Source organism: Salvelinus alpinus, chromosome 16 (assembly GCF_045679555.1).
Source record: "Salvelinus alpinus chromosome 16, SLU_Salpinus.1, whole genome shotgun sequence".
NCBI lineage: Eukaryota > Metazoa > Chordata > Actinopteri > Salmoniformes > Salmonidae > Salvelinus > Salvelinus alpinus.
This window is the reverse complement of record NC_092101.1, coordinates 26,087,585-26,112,275: the sequence shown is the minus strand read 5'-3', so window position 1 is coordinate 26,112,275 and position 24,691 is coordinate 26,087,585. Positions and strand designations below refer to the sequence as shown.

The 24,691-nt window shown below is 43.1% G+C and overlaps 3 protein-coding genes across 8 annotated transcripts in view; 1 reads left to right on the top strand and 2 right to left on the bottom strand.

The window, feature by feature from the left end:
- Positions 1-34: 34 nt before the first annotated feature.
- Positions 35-10,280, bottom strand: LOC139541226 (putative uncharacterized protein DDB_G0290521). 2 transcript variants are annotated; one of them, XM_071345635.1, is made up of 5 exons: positions 9,807-10,280; positions 5,339-5,389; positions 3,401-3,946; positions 2,509-2,672; positions 35-2,285 (listed from the first exon to the last, which is right to left on the bottom strand). In XM_071345635.1, the coding sequence occupies exons 1-5, from the start codon at positions 9,868-9,870 to the stop codon at positions 2,241-2,243; spliced, it is 870 nt and encodes a 289-aa protein (XP_071201736.1). In that variant the 5' UTR covers positions 9,871-10,280; the 3' UTR covers positions 35-2,240. The 2 variants fall into 2 exon arrangements, with proteins under 2 accessions (XP_071201736.1, XP_071201735.1); XM_071345634.1 differs by having other exon boundaries at positions 5,144-5,389; positions 9,807-10,279.
- Positions 10,281-11,205: 925 nt separating this feature from the next.
- The window catches only part of ipo13b (importin 13b), a 49,783-nt gene continuing 36,297 nt past the window's right edge, over positions 11,206-24,691 (top strand). For both annotated transcript variants that reach the window (XR_011668323.1, XM_071345633.1), the window contains exon 1: positions 11,206-11,714. Coding sequence is in view for 1 of the 2 variants with exons in the window: in XM_071345633.1 (XP_071201734.1) it covers positions 11,646-11,714 (69 nt within the window). In the remaining variant the exon portion in view is untranslated. The remainder of the gene's footprint in view (positions 11,715-24,691) is intronic.
- On the bottom strand, positions 12,663-16,401 carry LOC139541223 (putative nuclease HARBI1). Of its 4 annotated transcripts, none has more exons than XM_071345630.1 (9): positions 15,379-16,401; positions 15,231-15,288; positions 15,062-15,148; positions 14,691-14,974; positions 14,576-14,611; positions 13,923-14,477; positions 13,738-13,853; positions 13,530-13,641; positions 12,663-13,435 (listed from the first exon to the last, which is right to left on the bottom strand). In XM_071345630.1, exons 6-9 carry the CDS (start codon positions 14,392-14,394, stop codon positions 13,065-13,067), a joined length of 1,071 nt encoding a protein of 356 aa, XP_071201731.1. In that variant the 5' UTR covers positions 14,395-14,477; positions 14,576-14,611; positions 14,691-14,974; positions 15,062-15,148; positions 15,231-15,288; positions 15,379-16,401; the 3' UTR covers positions 12,663-13,064. The 4 variants fall into 4 exon arrangements, with proteins under 4 accessions (XP_071201731.1, XP_071201733.1, XP_071201732.1 ...); XM_071345632.1 differs by having other exon boundaries at positions 13,923-14,611; positions 14,691-14,864; positions 14,933-14,974; XM_071345631.1 differs by having other exon boundaries at positions 13,923-14,611; positions 15,379-15,555; positions 15,643-16,401.

The window sequence follows — 24,691 nt, the reverse complement described above, 5'->3', positions numbered from 1 at the left end:
CAACCAAGATCTGTAATGAGAGACAGGAACGAGGATGGTTTCATATCTTTAATCAAAAAACATCATCACTCCAGAATCCACGTCAAACAGTAAAACATATCAACCTTATAATACAACCAGTTAACTTTTTGGCACTTCATATAAGGAACTACTAATACATGGGTGCAAATGAACTACCATTCCACTCCACATGGAGTCAAATAGAACCACTCTGTTTCAACTCTGACTTAAGTCCTGTTGATGCAGATAACTGGCAAGACAACAAACGTCAGTCTGCAACAAACTAATCTGGTAGCTCAAGCAGGAACACTAAAGCCTAGATTAAATCCGGACCGTGGAAGATCCACACTATAGCGTGATTGAAATTTAAAGGCAATGGTTCTGCATTCATGGAGACTGCATTCACGGTAAACGCAGCATATGTCGGCTCAATTGGAAATGACCTTTACATTTCAATCGCGCTATAACGCGTATCTTCAGCAGTCTGGATTTAATCTAGCCCTAAATCAGCTAACTGTGACAAACATTCAGAAATAGACATAACTACTGCTTTTCCAATTTGTTTAAAAATGTCAATTATACCATGTCGTTTGATTTCAAGTCTACCTTTCTTTATAAATTGGAATGTAAAGTTAATTCAGAATATTATGAAATTTAGCTGGCTAACTCTTTGATCCTGCTTTGTGCCATACCCCCTTGTCTGTGCCATACTCCACTGTCTGTGCCATATATACTGTCTCCAATACAGGCCTATGGCTTCAACTCAAGTCTCCCCAATAGAGGTTGGGGGTGTTCTTATCTCCTGTGTGTCTAACACACGCAGACTAACACACAGACTGCATTCCCCTCACATCAATGGAGCATTATGCTCATTATGTCACAAACGCCTTACATTAAAGAGTTTCTCTCTCTGACCTCGTGCTATACATTTACAATGTCTGTGTTCATGGAGTAGTTTATCAGAGTTCCCTTCCCTTGAGACAGTTAATGGACTGCATGCTAATGGTAGCGGCTAGCACTGACTGACTTGGGCAACAAGTTACCCTCATGTCAAGTAGCTACATGATTAAACCAATGAATGAATTGTATTGAAAGACAACTGGCCAAATTCAGTTGGAAACACTGCTGCTGAATCTGCCCAAGGCTCTTCCTTACTAAGACATGTTAGAACATAGGTCTGGGCCTGGCTGTGAGAACTACAGTAACAGACAAACCAGCCTTATAGTTCACAACACCTGCTTTGAAATGTAGAATTCTAACAAGCATGGAATGTATTGAGCCGCCATCGAGGATGGTTTCCTCTGTATTGTACTCTGTAAATAGCTCTAGTGGGGAGGAAGAGTCCATTTCAGGCTTTATATAAAGATAAATGTACTAATGATACTCAGAGAGACAACCTCCTCCCTTAAAAGTGTGTCTGACCAGGTTTGAACCCAGGTTGTCTGCAGGCCACAAGGCTGTGTTAGCCCAATGAACTAAAACCACCAGACTCCCAATAGAGAAACAAAATGAACAATAACAAGCAGGATCTTTAGAGAGGAACTAGTTTCCATGGAAACGCTCAACTTAAATACCCCAAACCACACACCCCCACCCTCCCATCCGCGCGTGCATGCTCGCTCAACCATGCAGACACACAGACACAGACACACACACACACACACACACACACATACATGTCCTCTGTAACGTAAAGTGCAACCGTACTGTACAACACTATATAGCCAGGCACAAGTAGCCTACCAGGCTCTAACTAGTGATGAAAGAGAGGATCCCTCGTTACCGAACACTCAACCAAAACACAGCTGACAGAGTGCACCCTAGAATATAGAATGTAAAAGTGGGAATGCTGCTGATGGAACTTCGGATCCACATAGACCAGGAAAAGAGCTGTTCACACTCATACAGAAACCCCCTGTTGCTCACAGAGACACAAAGGTGGTGAGGGAAAGCCAGGGATGCATCTCAATGGTCTAAAATGGCGCCTCCCTCTCCTCATCTCCTCCATCTGCACTGATTTGAAAACACAGGGTCGATAAAAGCAATATGGAGGATGCCTATCAGCAACTAGCTTTCACCAGTCCACGTCTCATGTCAGTGCGGATAAAAGAAAGGATATGAGGACAGGGGACAAGGAGAGAAGGCCAGTTTGGACTATAGAGACGCAGCCCCAGTTCAGAGGGAGAAGGTCTGTGGGGGTCTGGCTGTTCCATCAGGTCAGACTGTGTTCTCCATCATCATCAGTAGCTGTACATGGACAGGGGAGTATCCTCCATCATATCATCCTAAACAGGGGAAAACACAACAGGATGTCAGCAGGAACAGGAGTAAATGGTGAGCGCTGGTCAAGATGACAGGTGCTGATTGAAGTAAACGCTAATGCTAACAATGGCTACTTAGTGTAATAGCTCACAAAAGAAGAGTGACGCTTACGCAAGTCTTCAGGTCTCATTAATGTTAAGCGTTACACTGTCTCTTCACCTAACCACTTGTGTTCCATTGTCTCACCATAGGCAGGTCCTGGAGCCTGCGGAACTCAGGCCGCTGGTCCCGTCGTCGCAGTTTGATGAAGAGGAGCAGGGTGATGATGGCTGCAGTGACGATGAAGACTGACACTAGTCCAGCTAGGAGAGGGTCCAGGGCAGGTCCACCACTATGGAACACTGGTTCCCCTGCTCGGGTGAGGGGAACATATTATACTATATATATATACCACGGGAGGTTGGTGGCAACTTAATTGGGGAGGACGGACTTGTGGTAATGGCTCTAGTGGAATGGTATCCAAAACATCAAACACACGGTTTCCATGCGTTTGATGCCATTCCATTTGCTCCGTTCCAGCCATTATTATGATCCGTCCTCCCCTCAGCAGCCTCCTGTGATATATAACATAATATATTAAAATATTAAATATATCATATTATAAAATATAAACACAAGCTATTAACAGGATGTCTTACAAAGAGAATAAGACAGACTTGATTGTAGGGTAGTGACAGAGAGAGCGAGCAAGCCCGGGGCTTTCTGGGCATAGGACTAAACTGACGCACCCAGCAATGAACTGGCATCCCAACAAAAGCTATGCTGTTCTTTGTTTCCCTGCACAAGTCTGCCCCCCCCACACACACTCCCTCCTAAACATTTAAGGGTACTATCAGCACCACCACCCCACAATCATCTCTCTGTCTGGCAAGAGACAGAGCCAGTCATGGGACTGACAACTGGACCGTTTAGGTTTAGTGTGTGTGGTTTTATTAGACCGGGGTTGGATGTCTCCCCCCTTTATACGCCAGAGAGATCATAGTATATAATACTGTGGTTGCTGCTGTTTGATAACAAATAACAAAACACTAGCAACATAACACACACACACGCATACACAACGAATCCATCTACTCACCTTCCACCACATTGAGCTGAGAGGGGATGTCGGCATGCGTTTTAGCCTGAGATGGAGGGCTGCTGGCTGGGGTGGAAGCCGGGAGAGGGGTGATGCTGGATGTCTGGGTCTGGGGCTCAGACGTAGGTAGAGCTAGGGGAGAGGTGGTGGTAGTGGTGGTGGGAAAGGTACTGAGTGGCTGTTTAGGCTGGATAGGGTTAGAGGTATCTGGGTTAGGGCTGGGGGTTGAGCTGGGCTGGGGGGCAGCGGAGGTGTTAGTTGGGTGGGTCTCAAGCCTAGTAGGGGCTGGGGAAGCAGTGGTGGTGATGGGTGAGTGAGTTTTGGAGGGATGAGGGGCATGGCTGGATGGAGTGGTGGAGTGGACAGGTGTGTGTGTGGGGGTGGTGGAAGGTTTGTGAACGAGGACTGTGGTTGTGGGTGTGTGTGTAGGGGCAGTGTGGTTGTCAGAGGGAGCATCAGAGGGCTGTACGGTTTCTTCAGTGAGGTTCTCTGGGCCAGGGGTCTTCTCAGGGATGGGAGTGGGGGCAGGGACCCCCACACTGGTGGCTAGAAGAGAGAAGAAGAAAGGTTTTTAAGGGAAAATCAACACAAAGAAAAGAAGGACCCATTAATGTATTAAGTTTACAAAACTTTTTATCAATTAGAAAATAAATTGATAGGTGAAAAGTCACAGTCAATATCTGCATAAAAAACATTCAACAACAAAAAACACAGTTGAACGCACACACACTCCAATTAGCAGTGTATCTTCTAACTCCCAGCCAGAGGACACAGAGGAGAGACAAGCAGCAGTGTATCTTCTAACTCCCAGCCAGAGGACACAGAGGAGAGACAAGCAGCAGTGTATCTTCTAACTCCCAGCCAGAGGACACAGAGGAGAGACAAGCAGCAGTGTATCTTCTAACTCCCAGCCAGAGGACACAGAGGAGACAAGCAGCAGTGTATCTTCTAACTCCCAGCCAGAGGACACAGAGGAGAGACAAGCAGCAGTGTTGTGATGAGATAATATATACCTGTAAAACCTCCCAGAGGATACAGATACAGAGAGTGAGTGAGGTGCAGGTGGTGGGGGTGTATGTTTGCAATGAGCCAATGTGTGTGTGTGTGTGTGTGTGTGTGTGTGTGTGTGCGCGTGTGTTTGCGTGTGTCAGGCTCCAAACTTTCTCACCTTTCTGTGTGAAATCACACTGCATTTAATCACAGCGCATCTCTCCTCCTCCTCCTCTTCCACCCCCCTCTAGTTCTACACTCTGCCCTCTTCCTGTATGCCTAACAACACTGTTTCTTGCTGTTAATTCTCTCATGATCTTGTTTTTCCCCTTAATTTATCCCTCTTCTGTCTATCTCATGTCTCTCTTTGTGCTCTAGTTAGTAAACCCAACAGTATCCTCCTTTTAAGGACCATGTTCTGTCTTCTAGTGTGTGTGTGTGTGTGCGTGTGTGTGTGTGTGTGTGTGTGTGTGTGTGTGTGTGTGTGTGTGTGTGTGTGTGTGTGTATGTGTGTGTCATCACCTCAGCCCAGTCACAGCTCTCCACTCTGCTTGTGCTGTGTCTGACTATGTTGTGGCTTGATCTAAGGTGGCATGGCACTAAATAGACTGAGAACAAGCTCAACCATTTATCTTAAACAAATTATATGTTTAAATGTCAAATTTGAAATTTTATTTGATTAAATAATAAAGTAGTCCTCCGAACCAATACAATTCCATTCATTCTATTTTTTATCTTGTACAGTACATTTACCTGGGACCTCTTTTACCACTACGACTGCTGTGTCGTTGCTACTGCTATTGCTGCTGTTGCTGCTGTTGTTGTTGGAGAGCCCTCCATCAGTGAGGTTGCTGGCTGGCTTTGGGGAGTCTGTGCTGGGGAGGGACAGAGAGCCTGGAGGAGAGGGAGAACCTCCAGGGAGGGGTGCCTGAACAGCCCCGGACATACCTAGGGTCAGAGGTCCGTCTGAGGGAGAGGAGTGAGCACCAGGGTCCTGGCCTGGAGAAGAGAGACAATCAGGGTGACATTTTGACGTTCAGTTAATATGAGTGTGTTGCTGAAGCAGTGCACAATAAGGAATGACGTAAGGAAAGTCATCAAATAGTATTTTCATGATCTCTGAAATAAGCCAATCTGTGAATGATGCCTTTCTTCCGTCAGATAGTCCTTGTTTTCCAGAAGAATGACAGATCTATTAGATCCCTTCAGGACCAGTTAGGATAATTTCTTCCAACTCCTCCTGAGAAGGGGAGGCTGCTCTATTTTTAAAGAAGTGTAGACAGAGAGGATAGATGGTCTACTGGAATAGATGGTGAGGCAGAATACAGATGTAACATGTATTATTCAACTCTGGTCTATGTCTGCTAAGGAGGAGACATAGGGGACATGCTGAGAATTGGATTCCTTTTAAAGGACTGACATCACGTAAAATATGCATATTCAAACACCACTATCTGTGACTGTCTATTGCTATCTGTTAAACAACACAATTCCTATGCAATTAAGGAAAGCTTGATCCAAAGTGAGCTGACATTTGGAACCCATACAATAGCCAAGCAGTAACCTTTAACTAGGCAAGTCATTTAAGAACAAATTCTTATTTTCAATGACAGCCTAGGAACAGTGGGTTAACTGCCTTGTTCAGGGGCAGAACGACAGATTTGTACCTTGTCAGCTCAGGGATTCGAGCTTGCAACCTTTCAGTTACTAGTCCAATGCTCTAACCACTAGGCTACGCTGCCGCCCTTAATTTAAGAAGATGAGCATCAGATTAGATACTTAGATTCACTAATCTCTCTTGTTCGTGTTCAATCTCTCTTGCCCTGCCTAAACAATCTCTAGTCTCAACAGGCTCACCATAGTAATCAGGTAGGTTTAGTCACTGTCAGCATTGGTACCAAAAACATTGTAGTTGTTTTTTGCATGGTGACCCACCAGATGAAAAACCCCAGGTCTGTAACGACATGTTAGTGTTGAACCATTAGGGAGCATTAGTTCCAAAAGAACTGCAGAATCGTGCTGATGTAAATGGGACATTTTTAGCTTTGTGTCATGCCTGTTGTCATGCTGTATACACGGTTCAACAGAGTTTTATTGCAGCCAGAAAGGTCACATGTGCTATCTGTCTGTCTCTCTTCTCCTCTGTCTGTCCTTCCCTCGTCCTCATTTCCATCTATCTATTCCTCTCCTCCTTACCCTCTTTCCTTCTCACACTCCCTCCACCTAGCTCTCTCACACGCCTCCTCCATCTGATAAAGTCCAGAATACCAGTCTAATGCCATTACAAGCCAGTGACACAGTGACGTGGAGCCTCTTATTCCCCTCTCCATCACTCACACAGCTCAACACACACAAACAAACACACAGTGACGTGCACACAACATGCTGATGGCAAGAAAGCCCATGCATGTACACACAAACTTTTGACATAGCTATAAAAGACCATGCACACACACGAACGTACACATACCAGTGTGTGAAAAGTGAGTGGCTGTACAATACTGGCCCTGTTCCCCTGCCTCATTTCTGTTAGGGCTGCTCAGGTCAAGCTGTGGGGGGAGGGTGTGTGTGTGTGTGTGTTGTGTCTGGAGGGGTCTGGGGAGTTATGAAGGGAACCACTGTTTGCCATAGAGAAACACTTTCCCCTTTTCATGCGTTACAGGGTCACACACATGAACACACACATACACACTCCGCAGTCACACACACACACTCAGGGCGATACAGCATGTACCTGGGGAAATAACTTGACCCTTATGTCTGAAAGAACAGCCAACCATTTCTCTGCTAGCAGTTTTCCTTTTAGCACTGGGTGTGTATCTGTGTGAGAAGCTATACTGTGGTTGTTTTCTAGAACCATATTTAGGCTATACAAATCTAGGGACAATCAGAATAACAAGAATATGACAATGCTGCTCACTGAAATAGGCCACTTATTTACAAACACACAATCCTCCTAAGACCCTGTATAAAAAAGAAACATCTGAAAAATCTGTATATACTCAGATTAAAAATGTAAATGTCAGAGTTCACATGGAATATAGCAAAGGAAACATTGTGTGCAACAGTGGCCTTTTCAGAAATCCTTATTCAGGTTTCGGTTTTTGCCCTGGTTTGGCCTCTGTGTAGCCTCTCCTCTCATCTCCGCTCCTCTCCCCCCTTTTCTCTACTTCTCCTCTCCTCAATCCTCATCACCTCCTCTCCTCTACTACAATTTAATCTAACCAAGCTTGGTAGAAAAATGTCAGTTGACTACATGACTATAGACTAGAAGATTACTGGATGTCACTTTAGTTGACAGCATATACAGCCAACTCCAGGCTTTGACATTCAACTGACTGAGTTTCCACACTCATTTACGAGCAGCAGCAAATGCCATCCTGTGACTCTATGCTATTTCCAAGTTCATTTTAATTCCAGCTTGAAGACCTTGTGACAGCATCGTGCTGCAATTAATAAAACATTTTCAAATGTCAACCTGTGTTTCCCTGTCCTTACTTAGCCACTGAAGACTATACACTCTGCTAAGTAGAATTGAGAGTCAGAAAGAGAGACAGAGAGAGAGAGAGAAAGAGAGAGAGAGGGGTGAGAATATATAGAGAGAGAATGTGAGATGGCAAAAAGAAGGATGGAGGGGTCAGAAAGGGAGAGAGAGATGGGAGGGAGAGGTGAAAGGCAGAGTTGTAAGAGAAATGGAGTGTGAGTGAGGAGCTGAGATCAGGTAGAAGTATGGAGGAGGAGGAGGAGGAGCTAATACTGCAGCAATAAGTGCTCTGTACTTTTTTTAAACACTAAGGCCTGTGCTGTCTCTGTATTAGATAAGCGATATGCGACTTTAGTTTTGGGCTGGCTTCATTGCTGTCTAGGAGAGGGAGACAAAAGGGAGAGACAGAGGGAGCTGGCCAGAACACAGCTAAGAGTGTGGCAGGCACATAAATGTTTGTTCTGAACTATAAATAACTGTGATTGTTCCAAAGCCTACTCAGCCCCTCCTACTGAGTGCACACACACACACACACACACACACACACACACACACACACACACACACACACACACACACACACACACACACAGACAGACTATGTATATTGGAAACACAACATTTTAGAAATCCTTGGTACAATAGGATAGAGTGCTTGCCTTGCAACCCTAGACCACAGTTCGAGTTGTGGTCAGGCACTGATTTCGGCCTAAATGTGCATAATTTTGCACTCGACAAGTGTCCTGGGGTACACCCAGGGGCCGTGGTTGCTCATTTTAGTTCCAGCCCAGCACTAACACCTGTTTGCCTTTGATTAGTTGAATCAGGTGTGTTACTGCTGGGCTGGAACAGAAATGTGCAATGCTGTGGGCCCTCCTTGTAGGAAAGGTTTGAGGAACACTGGATTAAGGCAGCATCCTTTCCCCTTTCCTTCATCTGCACCATAGAGAGAACAACCGTTACATTATCTATAATGTGCACAAAGATATAACACCCACACCATGGAACCAGGGTCCAACCCTACAACCCCCATGCTTGTCCTCAGAAGATGACCCTGTGTGTGTGTGTGTGTGTGTGTGTGTGTGTGTGTGTGTGTGTGTGTGTGTGTGTGTGTGTGTGTGTGTGTGTGTGTGTGTGTGTGTATATGTGTGTGAGATAAAGAAACCCTAGACTGATTACAGTTAAACAGACAGTCATTATTCTGAACAATAAAAACTGATCAATAGAAATATCTAAAAACAGCTAATTGTGTGTGAGAACTACTGTATATGCTGAACTGTTTGTGAATAAAATCTTTGTTCATTGTAGCACACCAACAAGACGACTTTTAGTGGCTGGTATGGCTCACTAACTGATTCAGAGGGAGTTACAATTATCATGGTAGGCCTACCACTCGTTAACAGTGTCATAACCTAGGCATAGACTGTCTGCATCTCTCACACACACCTACTTCTTCACTATCACTGTGAAATGTTAACTAATAATGTGAGAGACAGAGCAGACCATCAAATTAAACAAAGAGAACAAATATAGGATACGCAGAGGTTTGAGAAAGAGAGAGAGAGCAAAGAATAACATGATGAAAATGTAAAGGTGGATTTGAAATGGCAATTTAGTATTTACCTCAAGAGGTAAGCAGTAGCAGGGATGACAGAAAGATAGCGAGAAGAGGAAAAATAAATTGACTGAAATAACTGCTAGAGGCATAACTGTATTATAAACCTACAGACACAATGACTTCGACATACAGCAAATAAATCACATGGCCTTTTTGCTTATTCAAACAGGCCACAACTTATCCATCATGCGCACGATTAAAAAACTAAAAAGGATCTGATTGCCAGGACTACAATGCATTCTGTGTGTATTTATTCTAACAACCCCTGAAACTGCGAAAGAAAACACAGAAGTGCGAATCCCAGAGCTTCTTACCTTCTACATTCGAACCCAAGCTGAGGATCAGAGCGCACAGAGCGACGAGTATTTTGGTTTCCATCGCTCTCTCCTATGATATAACAGTAACTATTAGAACACGGATGCCGTCTCGTCCTCTTCGCAGAGGTCTATTGTAGTTAGTTCTCTGTGGCCTCCTAACTATAAATAACTGTTTGCGCGGCGGCCCTGTGGAGAGCAGGAGTGAGCTACAGTATCTTGCTTGACGAGTCTCCGAAGTGCACGAATACAAAGTATTCTCCTAAGCGAATACAAAGTGCCACGTGTTTAACGCAGTTATAGTTGGGTCTCCTTCGCTGCTGACTCACTAGTTCTAGCCCCTGTTCCTCGGCAGTCTGACGAACACACAACGTAAAGAGATCCAAGCCAAATAGACTGATTTTCCTATTAGCCTTTGGTCAGAAAGAGGAGTGTCATCGCTGAACCATCACTACCAGTGACACAAGTGCCAATAGAAGGGGCGTGAGGGAGGAGAACCAGGAAGGGGCACAGAGACGCCCTGAAATTACAACTCATACAGCAGATTTATCATACAGTCTGTGACAGAAATAGAGGACATGATTTTCTCTATAAAGGATGCACCCCTCATATGGTGCAGAGGAGAAAAATGGCAGAGGCATGTCTGTTCTACATAATGTTCTAAGAAAATAAGCCCAATATACAAAACTTTGTTTTACTAATTTTTAGGAACATTTGCATTTGTTGGCTCTCTGGAAAGAAAATTGTTTATTTCGTTTGTCTCTTTCAACTGACAAGAAATATAGTCATATTGACAAATCATATCTAAAAAATATTATATTGATCAACTAAATTGCATTTCCCACCAAGGAAATTGAAGACTACTGTCCTGTCATCAACGGACATAACTGGCTATGACATAACAGGGCGTTTTACTGTAATAAAAATGTATGCAATGTTTTCAAACAGCCACCAAGAGGCCCTATTGCACTGTAAACCAATCTACAAAGCGACGAGAATCCATAGACTTTACCCCTCTCGTCTTGCCACGTGCAAGCAACGTCAGATAGAGTGAATTTCTGTCACCGTTTCATCAACATTTAGGTAGTCTATCTTGCCTATGTATTGTTAGGAAATAAATGCAAAACATCCATGATGTTGAATACCATAAGAGTGAAATATATGGCTCTGCATAGGGCAATGCAAATGTATATCACTACTATAGACTTTAAAATTCAAGACTGGAACATACGTGAAACATATACCATGAAAGATTTTCATACAATTTTAATGCCTCATAATTTGTCTTTATAAAACGATCACTGCTTTGAAAGCAGGGCAGTGGCAGAGGGAAAGATAAGTGGCATAATAGCTTCTCATTGGCTGTGGGGCCAGTGACGTTACAGAGGCTGAAGTCGGTAGCTGGGAACTGGCAGCATCTGCATTATTTCTACCGTCGTAGCAAAGACAGAGACAATATACTGGATATTTAGCCAGTAACAAGTAACACACAATTCTAATGCCAACGCTGGTTTGGATATGAATTAAAACGGTAGGTTTAACTACCTCCGTAGGTTGTCTTTACAGACACATTTTCAAGAGGGTAACAAGATGCTTTGCTAGCTAGCTTGTCCCCAGACATACAGAATAATCGGGGCCCACAGAGGCCGGTCAGCTAACAAGGTTTAGCTTCGGAAGCTGAAATTATTTACTTAACACAGAAGAGCCAGTCATCTAAATCGTGGTTACAGACAATTGACTAGTGCCACGTTCTGTAGCTCGTTAACAAGCTAGCCAGACAGCTAGCTAGCTAAAGAAGCGGCTCCGCCTTTTATTGACAGACAGACTGGTTGGGCTAACATGGAGACATCGGGGAGAATAACAACCACGCCAGATGCCCACGACTTCACAGTGGAAAACGTGGAAAAGGTAAGAATCTTAATCTATGGACAAATTCACCAATCAAACAAGTATACTCAAAATATCAGATGTGTGTAGCCAGACGTGTTTTTCAAGAATATATTTTCAATGGGGTAGTTATAATGGTAGGGGGTATAGCTTTCCACATATACAGTATCATGACATGAGTTTATCAGCTAACCGTGGTGTAACAAACAAGTTGTTTTTTGTCTTTGCACTGAATGAGACCAGGGGCCTGTTGCACAAAACTAGGATAAGGGATTAAGCCAGGATATCTTGGTGATCCTGGCTCAATTGATCCGTAATCCGGTTGCACTAAAGATGGATAGGGGGCAGGAGGATATGTTATGGTATAAATTACCATGGAGATTTATTCTGTGGAGCTAGCCTGCTCCAGACCAGGCTAAATTCCAGGATCTATTTAATCTCATCCCTAATGTCAGTCAGCAGTCACCACAAATGGAAACCAATAGTTATTTCACTGCTCACTATACATTGTTATCACATATAACTAGACCCACTGTTATTATTTAAACGTTTGTGATCATTAATTTCAATGATTTTGGATAAAAAATGATTTTTAGATGATGTTGCTATCATTAGATAATTTACAGTTTCCCATAGACTATAAGGCTATATATAAAATGATAGAATATTAGGGCCACAGAGGGGAAAAAAACACAAGTCATAATATTGTAACCAGTTGTTTTAAAGGAGGACAGTTGTTAAAATGACAGATGTGGGGCATTTCGTGAAATTGTACTTCAGTATGGTTTCATAAACAAAGACATGCTGATGTGCCAGAATATTAAGTATCACATTGTCATAAGTATCAAAACTGTAAAAACAATATGTAGCTTTTCTGCAGAAAGAACCAGCCTCATAAATGTATGACTTTATCCTTTTTCTTCAGTGTGGCCCTAGTACTCTGTCATATAAACAAATACACATTCCATATGAATATAAAAACACAATGTGTAACATTATGTTCCTTTATTGAATAAGGACAAAACAAAGCAGGTAAACCATCAGCTCCTTTCGAAACTGAAGTCACAGTGACTCTACAAGATGGAAAGCACAGAATCCAAGCATATTATACAAAATGATACATACACATTCAAAGGTCTGTATATAACACACCCTGCATGTCTGCACACTAAAATAAATGCAGGACAAATCCATACACATCAACTGAACAGACAAATGAATGGATGCAGTAGCCTCCCTGCAGCCTTGTATTACACACAGTATACCGCACAAACATCATAAGAGGCCAAATTCGTCAAAAAACGAACCCAAAAAAACCCAAATTCCTCTGCCACCGCAGGACATATTTAACCAAAATTGAAAGCACACATACTAACTAAAATAATTCAACACATATTGGTCCCTCAGCAGCCGACCACTGTCGTCATCAGGGAAGATTGCCGGATTGTCCCAGTCCATGGCTGGTGGCACTCTGGGGGCCCTCTCCTTCCTCAGGCAGGCCACATTGTGGAGGACAGCACAAGCCACAGTAATATCACATGCCCTAACAGGGCTGACCCTTAATTTGTGAAGGCAGTGAAAGCGTGCCTTCAGGAGGCCAAAGGTCATTTCAACTCTGGCCCTGGTCCTGGCATGGGCATGGTTGTAGGCCTGCTGTGCTTCCTGGGGGTCTGTGAAAGGTGTCAGGAGAAAAGGCTGGCAGCCATACCCCCTGTCTCCCAGCAACACACCAGAGAATTCACCTGTCAACACAAAATCTCATCATTACTACCTCATAAACACAGTGATATTCTTGACACAGCCATGATGGTTATAAATAGGGGTTGTGTGGCTTACCTTGTGATAGGCACTGATAGATTTCAGAGGCCCGAAAGATTCTGGAGTCATGGACTGAGCCAGGCCATTTTGCCACAACATTGCTGATCACACAGTCAGCATTGCAGACCATCTGAAATCATAAGATGAGGAATATTACACCAATCAATGCACATCACTGGCAATGCAGAGTGTTCGTCAATGGACAATATCAAAAAGTTATGTTCACCTGAACATTAATGCTGTGAAAGGATTTCCTATTCACAAAATCGGCCTCATGGGCACCTGAGGGGGCTTTTATCCTTATGTGTGTGCAGTCCACTGCACCAATGACATTGGGGAAACCTGTCACACAAAGTAATGAGTATCCTACTATGTGTTAACAGTTGTCCTGTAATTTGTAGATCCTCTTACCTGCAATCCTATAGAACTCCTCTTTGATGTCACAGAGTCTTCTGTGGCCAGGGAAGGAGATGAAGACATCTGCTAATGCTTTGATAGCCAGACACACACTCCTTATTGTGCGGCAAATTGTGGCCTTGTTCAGCTGTTCTGCATCCCCCACTGAGTACAGGAAGGCTCCACTAGCAAAAAAGCGCAAGGCCACACAAACCATTTGCTCCACACTCAGTGCATGGCTCCGTGCAGTGCGGTGCTTAATCCTGGGACCCAGTAGTCTGCATAGATACCTGATGCCATCTGCAGAAAACCTGTATCTTTCATATAGATGGTCATCAGGGAAGGCCAGTGGGTCCAACCGGTCCCTGAAGACCCTTTCTCGCCTGAAGGCTCTCCTCAGCACAAGTGCTTCTTCATCCACCACATCTCGCACGAATGGGCATGCCATTGTCAGAGCAGAAAGGAACACACAATTTTGGGCCTTCATATAGGCTAGTGGCCACACCTGGTGCTGGGGGGGTGGGCAAAAGAGGGCGATGCCTTATAACGATGACTTGGTTGTACTGATTGCTGGGAAAATAAAAAAAACCTTAGAAAGATGCCACCGTCCTGTGTGCTCACAATAAGAGCTCATATGTCATGGCTCACTTGACTTTACGAGAATATACCTAATTTTTATTTTGAGCTGTGTCATCTTCTTGGAGCTGGGGGAGGAAAGAAAAATAATGATTAATACATTTGTGTTACAGTTAGCATACAGTGTACATTGAAGGCATATCTCACCTCCCTCTCAAGTTTTTTTATTTCAAGGTCCAGTTTCCTAATTGTCCTCTTTTTTATTTCGGACTCCAGTGCAAGATTTTCCATCTTTTTCTTCTTGTACTGAATGTCTATGTCTGCCAGTTCTATTTGGCGCCGGAGGTGGTTGCCATACAACTTTCTGATAGCTTGTGAGCTCTGTGAACACAATACAATTAGCGCAGCTGGAATTTGGCAGGATGTGGTGTCCTTTTATTAATACGCACTATGTTGCCAGGCTGGTTTTCCCACTGTATAGCATCTGGGTCCTGTAAAAGAAATTAGATTTTTTGATTTTGATGAGGACTCCTCACCATTGTAGAGTAAATAGTACTTTCACAGTCTTAACATGATACCTCATGCCTTCTGGAATCCAGAGAGATGGTCTCCTCCTCATCATCGTCTCCATCATGTGCTGTTGCTGCTGCACTGGGGCCTTCACCCTATTACATTTAATCGGATTCATATTGAAGCTAGTAGACAAGACATGCCAGGCCTACAGTATGCCTTTGATGGAGTACTCACTGGATCAGCATCGTCTGGTGCTTGTGCTGGTGGCTCAGGAACACAGTGCTGCCAGACACTGCAAGGCAATAGGTAAACCAAAGTCAGACAGTCCAAATTGATTCAATATGAATGTGGTTGTATCCCATGTAGAGATGGAAGGACATACCTTGAATGAAGCGGGTGGCATCTTGGGAGGAACCTATGCTCGTCTCTTTCCCCCCAGGGATCCCCTCTAAGACGGGCCTGCCTTTATTTAGCTCCAAGGCCATGTCCTCTGCTGGGGTAAGGTCAGCCTTTGGTGACCCACCACCCGTGCCTTGTCTGTGGGTATTCTTTTTCACTGCTAAAACAGTACAGACAATGTGTGAGCAGGCACCTTCTGGGTACAATATATGCTTGTGCTTTGTTAAATATTAGTCAGGGACCATACCATTCTGCAGAATGTTCTTGTATTTGATTTTGACCTGCTGCCATGTCCGTTTTGGCCCGTTCATGTTTAATCTACACACACACACACACACACACACACACACACACATTTAATGGAGTCACACTGCAAAAAATTACTTGGTATTTTTGTCTTGTTTTCAGTAAAAATATCAAAAAATTTATCATAGCTTTATACAGTGTGATGGAGTTACTTTACACAATTTCACTCATATCTGCAGTGCATTTCAATTAAAAATTTAACCGTTTCATAATTACAGTACAACTGCATTTTTGGAGATGTGAATTAAATATTTGAATTGTAATTGTGATGTTTCAGCGGAGCGGTGAGTGTGTAATTGTGCACTACTTACGCATTCAGGCGGTCTGCAATACTTTGCCACGCTTTTTCTCTTTGCTTTATCACTGTGGCGGTGTTGCCTTTCTTCTTAATTATATCTTTTACCTCCTCGTATGCCTCCATGAGGATTTGTGCTTCCGACGGGGAAAAGTACGCGGCTCTAGTTGCCATGGTAAATCAGTTAATCTGTGATCTGTGGCGGGGTCTATTTGAGTGAGCCGTGAGCGCGCACCTATCCAGGATTGGTTTCACCTGGCTTAATGAATCCGTGTCTGTTCATCCTGGCTTGGTCTTTGTGCAACCAATTAAGCCTGGACGCACATGTTTTGGCTTCATTGAGCTCAGCTGAGTCATTTATCCCGGATGTCTTAATTCTACTTTTGTGCAACAGGCCCCAGCTAGTCTTTGCAGCTGAAACGTCAACAATAGCAAGTCTTTATTCTGTCCCCTTGCCTGTGTATTCCCCTCACCATTGGTGGAAAAAGACAGTCACTCAAGTAAAATAGTACTTGAGTAAAAGTATTTGGTTCTAAATATACTTAAGTATCAAAAGTAAATGTATAAATAATTTCAAATTCCTTATATTAAGCAAAGCAGACGGCACCATTTTCTTGTTTTTAAAATGTACGTATAGCCAGGGGCACACTACAACACTCAGACGTCATTACAAAAGATGCATTCGTGTTTAGTGAGTCTGCCAGATCAGAGGCAGTAAAGATGACCACGTGTTTTCTTGAAAAGTGCTGAATTGGACCATTTTCCTGTCCTGCTAAGTAATCAAAATGTAATGAGTACTTTTGGGGTCAGGTAAAAAGTACATTATTTTCTTTAGGAATGTAGTGAAGTCAAAGTTGTCAAAAAATATAAATAGTAGGGTCAAGTACAGATACCCCAAAAAACTACTTAAGTGGTACTGTAAAGTATTTTTACTTAAGTACTTTACACCAATACCCCTGACTAATCTAAACCAATAGCTATGATTGGAGGGCTGGTCTCTCTGTATAATTGACTCAGGGTGACACATCTGTCCTCCTCTCACCCTGTCTGTGTGATGCACTATATCATCCAAACTACTCTGGTGAAGGTTGTTGTGACTGAATGTAGGCTAGAAGAAAAGGGTAGAGTGGAGTGCATTGTGTATACAGTGCAGAATATAAAAAAAAAAAAGTAGAACTAAGTACTATTTGGTTATGTTGAGGTCTAGAATGTAACAGAATGTAATTGCTTGCTGTTTGGGGTTTTAGGCTGGGTTTCTGTATAGCACTTTGTGACATCGGCTGATGTAAAAAGGGCTTTATAAATACATTTGATTGATTGTACAGAAAGAGAAGAGGCAAGGCACTCTATACTAGGATTTTAAATGCCTTTATTTCTATGGCATGTGTCTGCCCATTTGAGATTATTTCTCTGATGATGTAATTTCTAGTAGTCTATGTAGAGAGTTATGCTTTCTGTCCACATTAATCTTCCTAACATGTTATACACACACTGTATCTATTCCTCTTCATCGGTCACAGACTGACTGCCTGGCTGGCAAGTGGTAGGATTCATCATCAGTATCTAGAACATCTAAAGCTGTTTAATGAAGCCTGGTGACAGCCTGGTGACAGTTTGTGTCCTCAGTGCTTAGGAGGACAGAGGAGATATTTTTGTACTATGTTGCACAATGCTGGTGGTCAATAAGAAGGCAGGATCCATCTCTCCCTCTCGCTCCCTGTGTCTCGCTAGCTCTCTCTTGCATTACTTGCCTTTGTCTAGGCATCTTATTTTCTTTCTCTTATCTCCCCTTCACCATCCTTCTGTTCTCATTTTTGTGTGATGCCCCCCCTCAGTACCTCTGCAGACAGTCCTGCTACTGTGATCTTCTTACAATATTATGCCACCTGTCTGCCTGTTTGTCTTTGTCTGTCCATCCATCCTGTCTGTGTCCCTCTGTCTGTCTGTCCCTCTGTCTGTCAGTCTGGTCTAAATTCTGAGAAAGATAAAATGTTTGTGTGCATTACAGTCCATGAGTCTTTGATCAGGCCTGGCTAATTGTGTCCCCATACTGCTGTGTAGTGGAGCTCTCAGCTAATGATTAGCCAGCTGGGAGCGAGAGAGAGAGAATTTTGGTACTGGAGGTCATTATAGCCACCAGCCAACTCTCCATCTCTGTCATCTAAGGTGTGTGTGTTGGCATGCTGTGGCTGCTAGGTTTCTGTGATGAATCTCCCTGTTGCTGGGTGGCTGGTGACCAGGGCCAGAGGGGACGAGAGGGAGTTGGTGGAGAGGGGGACGGGTGAGACAAAGAAATTGTGGATGAGATGGAGGAGCGAGTTGGACGGAGGTTGGGAGAGAGTGGGGGTAATGTCTGACATTGACAGTAAAGAAAGGAGGGAGTGTGGGAGGGGTGATTCGACCGTCTTGATTAGAGAGACAGTGGAAGGGAGTACGAGAAAGAGGGAGGGGAGGAGGGGATATGCGACAGTCATGATTAAGTGAGGGAGAGAGAGAGGTATGGAGAACAGGAGAGATGGGGAGATGCAGTAATAAAAGTGGAGGGAGAGGAAATTGAAGTGCAGGGGGAGAGGGAGAAAGGTGTGGCTGCGTCTCAATAGATACCGGTGTCTCCTTCTCATTGGCTCTTTTCTGATTCACACAATATATAGCTAGAGTGTGTCTCAATTGTGTGTAGCTTCCTCTGTCTCCTCTCCTTAATCTTCTCCTTGTCTCCCATCGTACTGCTGTGAATAGGGAAAACTAGGCCGGTGAAAGCAGTCGTTGGCCGGAAGGTGTCCACCATATGTGCTGTTGTTTTCAGATAGATGCAGATGAGAGAGAGGAGACGAGGAATGGAAGGAGAGCAAAACACTGTAGACCAGGGCTCTCCAACCCTGTTCCTGGAGCGCTACCGTCCTGTAAGTTCTCTCTCCATCCCTGTTCCACGAGAGCTACCGTCCTGTTCACTCCAACCATAATCTATCGCACCTGATTTTAGTAATTAGCTGGTTGATAAACTGAATCTGGACGGTTCTGATATAGAATATGTGGACAATTACAAATACCTAGGTGTCTGGTTAGACTGTAAACTCTCCTTCCAGACTCACATTAAGCATCTCCAATCCAAAATTACATCTAGAATTGGCTTCCTATTTCGCAACAAAGCATCCTTCACTCATGCTGCCAAACATACCCTCGTAAAACTGACTATTCTACCGATCCTTGACTCTGGCGACGTCATTAATAAAATAGCCTCCAACACTCTACTCAGCAAATTGGATGCAGTCTATCACAGTGCCATCCGTTTGATCACCAAAGCCCCATATACTACCCACCACTGCGACCTGTATGCTCTCGTTGGCAGGCCCTCTCTTCATATTTGTCGCCAAACCCACTGGCTCCAGGTCATCTATAAGTCTGCCTTATCACAGCTCACTGGTCCCCATAGCAGCACCAACCCATAGCACGCGCTCCAGCAGGTATTCCAGAGAACCGCCTTTCCTTCCAGTTCTCTGCTGCCAATGACTGGAACGAATTGCAAAATTCACTGAAGCTGGAGACCCATATCTCCCTCACTAACTTTAAGCATCAGCTGTCAGAGCAGCTCACAGATCATTGCACCTGTACATAGCTCATCTGTAAATAGCCTATCCAACTACCTCATCCCCATATATATATTTTTTTTCTCCTTTGCAACCCAGTATCTCTCCTGGGTTGCAAAGGAGAAAAAAAATATATATATGGGGATGATTCATCTTCATCTTCTACACATCTATCACTCCAGTGTTTAATTGCTAAATTGTAATTACTTCACCACTATGGCCTATTTATTGCCTTACCTCCCTAATCTTACCTCATTTGCACACACTGTATATAGACTTTTCTATTGTGTTATTGACTGTACGTTTGTTTATTCCATGTGTAACTCTGTGTTGTTTGTGTCGCACTGTTTTGCTTTATCTTGGCCAGGTCGGAGCCCTGTTGTACAATGTTGAGATGTACATTGAGTGTACAAAACATTAGGAGCACCTTCCTAATATTGAGTTGCACCCCCCTTTGCACTCAGAACAGCCTTAATTTGTCGGGGCAACTACAAGTTGTTGAAACGTTCCACAGGGATGCTGCCCCATGTTGATTCCAATGCTTCCCACAGTTGTCAAGTTGGCTAGATGTCCTTTGGGTGATGGACCATTCTTGATACACACCGGAAACTGTTGAGCGTGAAAAACCCAGCAGCGTTGCAGTTCTTGACACAAACCGGTGCGCCTGGCACCTACTACCATACCCCGTTCCAAGGCAATTAAATATTTTGTCTTGCCCATTCATCCTCTGAATGGCACACTTACACAAGCCATGTCTCAAGGCTTTAAAATCCTTCTTTAACCTGTCTCTTCCCCTTCATCTACACTGATTTGAAGTAGATTTAATGACATCAATAAGGGATCAAAGCTTTCACCTGGTCAGTCTATCATGGAAAGAGCAGGTGTTGCTAATGTTTTGTACAGTCAGTGTAGACCTAGTCTCCCAGTAGGTAACTCTAACAGCTGAGTTCAATGCACACTTAAACATCTCTTCAGTCTCAAACAGCAAATCGATTGAAAGCTAAATTGTGCTTCCCAAAAGTGGATAAGAAGAGGAGAGCAAATTGATACAGAAGTCAGCTCTCTCTCGTGTGTGAGCGTGTGCGTTATGGAGAAGTAGGTTCCTGGCCCTGTCTTGGTTCCACCAGTACAATAGCCTTTGTCCCAGCTGTCTGTGTGTATGTGCCCAGCACAATTCCTTTGTGTGTGTGTGATAATAATGGGTACTGTGGCCAGGCAGGCTGGATATACACTACCGGTCAAAGGTTTTAGGACACCTACCCATTCAAGGGGTTTTCTAGAATAAGAAGTGAAGACATCAAAACTATGAAATAACAGATATGGAATCATGTAGTAACCACAAAAGTGTTAAACAAATCAAAATATATTTTATATTTGAGATTCTTCAAATAGCCACCTTTTGCACACGCCTGGCATTCTCTCAACCAGCTTCACGAGGTGGTCATCTGGAATGCATTTCAATTAACAGGTATGCCTTCTTAAAAGTTAATTTGTGGAATTTCTTCTTAATGTGTGATTAACCCTTTTTTGGTTACTACATGATTCCATATGTGTTATTTCATAGTTTTAATGTCTTCACTATTCTACAATGTAGAAAATAGTAAAAATAAAGAAACCCTTGAATGAGTAGGTGTTGTAAAACTTTTGACCAGTAGTGTATATCCTCTCCAAAGATAATCCAGTTAGTGTGTTATTACATCTGTTACCCAACATAGAGTTAGCCTAACCTCATCTCATGCCATTGGATGGCTGCCTGGGTGGACCTGGTGAAGCTGGTAAAGCTAACGCCTATCCAGTCCCTTTCTGTGAACAATGAAGACCTAGAGGTACTGAGACACACACACACACACACACACACACACACACACTGAGGGGTAGAAAGTGCGAGGGTGGGAGAGAAAGGAACCAACTACTGAGATACACAGACAGAGAGAGGAGGGTGGTGGAATGTGACACTGAAACCAGAGTCATTGTGATGTGCAGAGGAGAGAGAGATGGTGTTGTGCTATTTCAGTGCATGGTTGATATGAGAGAATTAGAGCACTTCCAGTTGAGCATGACGTCACAACCCCCCCCCCCCCCCCCCCACCCCACCTTCCGTTATCGATGGTTGTTTCTTATTTTAGAGTCTGGAGCAGGTGCTAAATCTCATATCGTCATACCTGTTTGGGGTTGGATATCAGTATTCTCAATGGCAACCAAATAATGATCATTCAATGGTCGTGAAGCTTTACTAATTGTGTCTTCATCTTTTTCTGGCTGATGCCATCGTCATTGGCAACATGGAGTTTAAAAAATATATATCTCTGCGCAGACTTCAGACACAGTCAACAACCGCCCACGCCCCTACACACACACAGGCAAGCACGCATGCACACACAACATCCCAGCTTCATTCATTCATCAGTTCCCCTCCTTCTGCATGTTATTTGATCTCCATTTCACATCATTAATATAAATATGAACAGTTATGATGATATAAGATGACATAGATCTAATCAATAATGATGATTGATTTATCCAGTCAGACATGGATCAATATCCTGTCTTTTCAAGAAGAGTCTCTTAGCAAGGCTCTGTCTGTCTGTCCCCTAGGAATGGTACAACAGGACACAGGCAGTACATTACAGTAACTTGACTGGATATCAGACTGCTGTGTGACTCGAGACCTGTCAGCCTGCTGAGCTAATGCCTAGTCGCTAGATCTGAAGACTCTACAATGAGTCTTCAGGTCTCAGTTTACTGAACCTCCTCTACATATACATTCGTCTGCAGCACCCTCAAACGTACCATGGTTGGGAGCAGATTTACTGTGTGGCTGGTTGCACCTGCACGCTATTCCCCTAGGTGCAGTACATTTTTTAAATTATTTTTTTAAATTTCACCTTTATTTAACCAGGTAGGTCGGTTGAGAACAAGTTCTCCTTTACAACTGTGACCTGGCCAAGATAAAGCAAAGCAGTGCGACACAAACAACAGAGTTACACATGGAATAAACAAACGTACAGTCAATAACACAATAGAAAAGTCATATTCATGAGACATATTCATGTTTATTTTAATACAGCAGGTATTTTAAATAGCAGGTGCTGTTTCTGAACTGCAGCAGTGCCAACTGTTAGGCCCTATACATACAGGTAGGCTAGCCTGTATTTAAGCAATAAGACAGAAGGGGGGTGTGGTATATAACCTAAAAGCCACGGCTAAGGGCTGTTCTTAGCACGACGCAACACGGAGTGCCTTGATACAGCCCTAAGCCGTGGTATATTGGCAGTATACCACAAACCCTGAGGTGCCTTATTGCTATTATAAACTGGTTACCAATGTAATTAGAACAGTAAAAGTTTTTTTGTTGTTGTCATACCTGTGGTATATTCTAATAAAAAGCAAGCGCTGGTGCACACCCAGAGATAATTATTTAGTGTACAGGTGCTGACTAACAGCGAATAAACTGAAAGCTATAAAAATAGAGTGAAGAAGGCACAGTGATGACGAATCGTTGGTGTTTTTTTATATATATGAGTGTACTACTCTATTTATTTTTTATACCCGGGATATAATAGGATGCCACCTTTCCAACAAGTCAGTTCGTAAAATTTCTGCCCTGCTAGAGCTGACCCGGTCAACTGTTAGTGCTATTATTATGAAGTGGAAACTAGAGGTCGACCGATTAATCGGCATGGCTGATTAACTTCTTATGGCTGAAGGGGCCGTATTGAGTAGCTTGGATGAAAGGTGCACAGAGATGACCAGAGTAAACGGCCTCCTCCTATGTCATAGTTGCTAATATATGCATATTATTAGTAGTATGGGATAGAAAACACTCTGACGTTTCTAAAACTGTTTGAATTATGTCTGTGAGTATAACAGAACTCATATGGCAGGCAACCACCTCCTGTTTGGATATTTTCTGGGGGTGCCAGATTTTCAACCAAGCTCTCATTGAAAATACAGAGAGATATGGATGGGTTTTCACTTCCTACGGCTTCCACTAGATGTCAACCGTCAATAGAACTTTGTCTGATGACTCTAATGTGAAGGGGGGCCGAAGGAGACAGCGAAGTGACATTTCGTCACGTTATAGTGGACGCGCTTTGAGACTTTGGTTAGGGCGTTTGGTAAACAATTAGAAAGTAGCTAATTGGACATAAATAACGGACATTATTGAACAAATCAAGCATTTATTGTGGACCTGGGATTCCTAGGACTGCATTCTGATGAAGTTCATCAAAGGTAAGGAAACATTTATCATGTATTTTCTGGTTTCTGTTGAGTCCAACATGGCGGCTAATTTGGCTATTGTTCTGAGCTCCGTCTCAGATTATTACATGGTTTATTTTTCCGTAAAGTTTTTTGAAATCTGACACAGCGGTTGCATTAAGGAGAGGTATATCTATAATTCCATGTGTATAACTTGTATTATCATCTACATTTATGATGAGTATTTCTGTTGAAACGATGTGGCTATGCAAAATCACTTGATGTTTTTGGAACTAGTGAATGTAACGCGCCAATGTAAACTCAGATTTTTTTATATAAATATGAACTTTATCAAACAAAACATGCATGTATTGTGTAACATGAAGTCCTATGAGTGTCATCTGATGAAGATAATCAAAGGTTAGTGATTAATTTTATATCTATTTCTGGTTTTTGTGAAAGCTATCTTTCGCTGGAAAAATGGCTGTGCTTATTGTGGTTTTGTGGTGACCTAACATAATCGTTTTTAGTGCTTTCGCTGAAAAGCATATTTGAAATTGGAGACTTTGGTGGGATTAACAACAAGATTACCTTTAAAATTATATAGACACATGAATGTCTGAGGAATTTTAATTATGAGATTTCTGTTATTTGAATTTGGCTGTTGTCATATCGATCCTGGTAGCGAGATTGCAGCCATAAGAAGTTAATTAGGGACGATTTCAAGTTTTCATAACAATCAATAATCAACATTTTTGGACGCCGATTACACAATCCATGAGGAAACTGTGTGGCAGGCTGACCACCTGTTACGCGAGTGCAGCAAGGAGCCAAGGTAAGTTGCTAGCTAGCATTAAACTTATCTAAAAAACAATCAATCTTCACATAATCACTAGTTAACTACACATGGT

What these genes read in the sequence shown, in the direction of transcription:
- LOC139541226 (XM_071345634.1), bottom strand. Translation starts at nt 9,870, where the DNA reads ATGGAAACCAAAATACTCGTCGCTCTGTGCGCTCTGATCCTCAGCTTG. An exon ending in AGTGGTAAAAGAGGTCCCAG is followed by an intron (nt 3,947 to 5,143) that starts GTAAATGTACTG and finishes TCTCTCTTCTAG; the next exon opens with CCACCAGTGTGGGGGTCCCT. An exon ending in TCAGCTCAATGTGGTGGAAG is followed by an intron (nt 2,673 to 3,400) that starts GTGAGTAGATGG and finishes TCACCCGAGCAG; the next exon opens with GGGAACCAGTGTTCCATAGT.
- LOC139541223 (XM_071345629.1), bottom strand. Translation starts at nt 14,394, where the DNA reads ATGAAGGCCCAAAATTGTGTGTTCCTTTCTGCTCTGACAATGGCATGC. An exon ending in TTCACAGCATTAATGTTCAG is followed by an intron (nt 13,642 to 13,737) that starts GTGAACATAACT and finishes TTATGATTTCAG; the next exon opens with ATGGTCTGCAATGCTGACTG. An exon ending in CTATCAGTGCCTATCACAAG is followed by an intron (nt 13,436 to 13,529) that starts GTAAGCCACACA and finishes TTGTGTTGACAG; the next exon opens with GTGAATTCTCTGGTGTGTTG.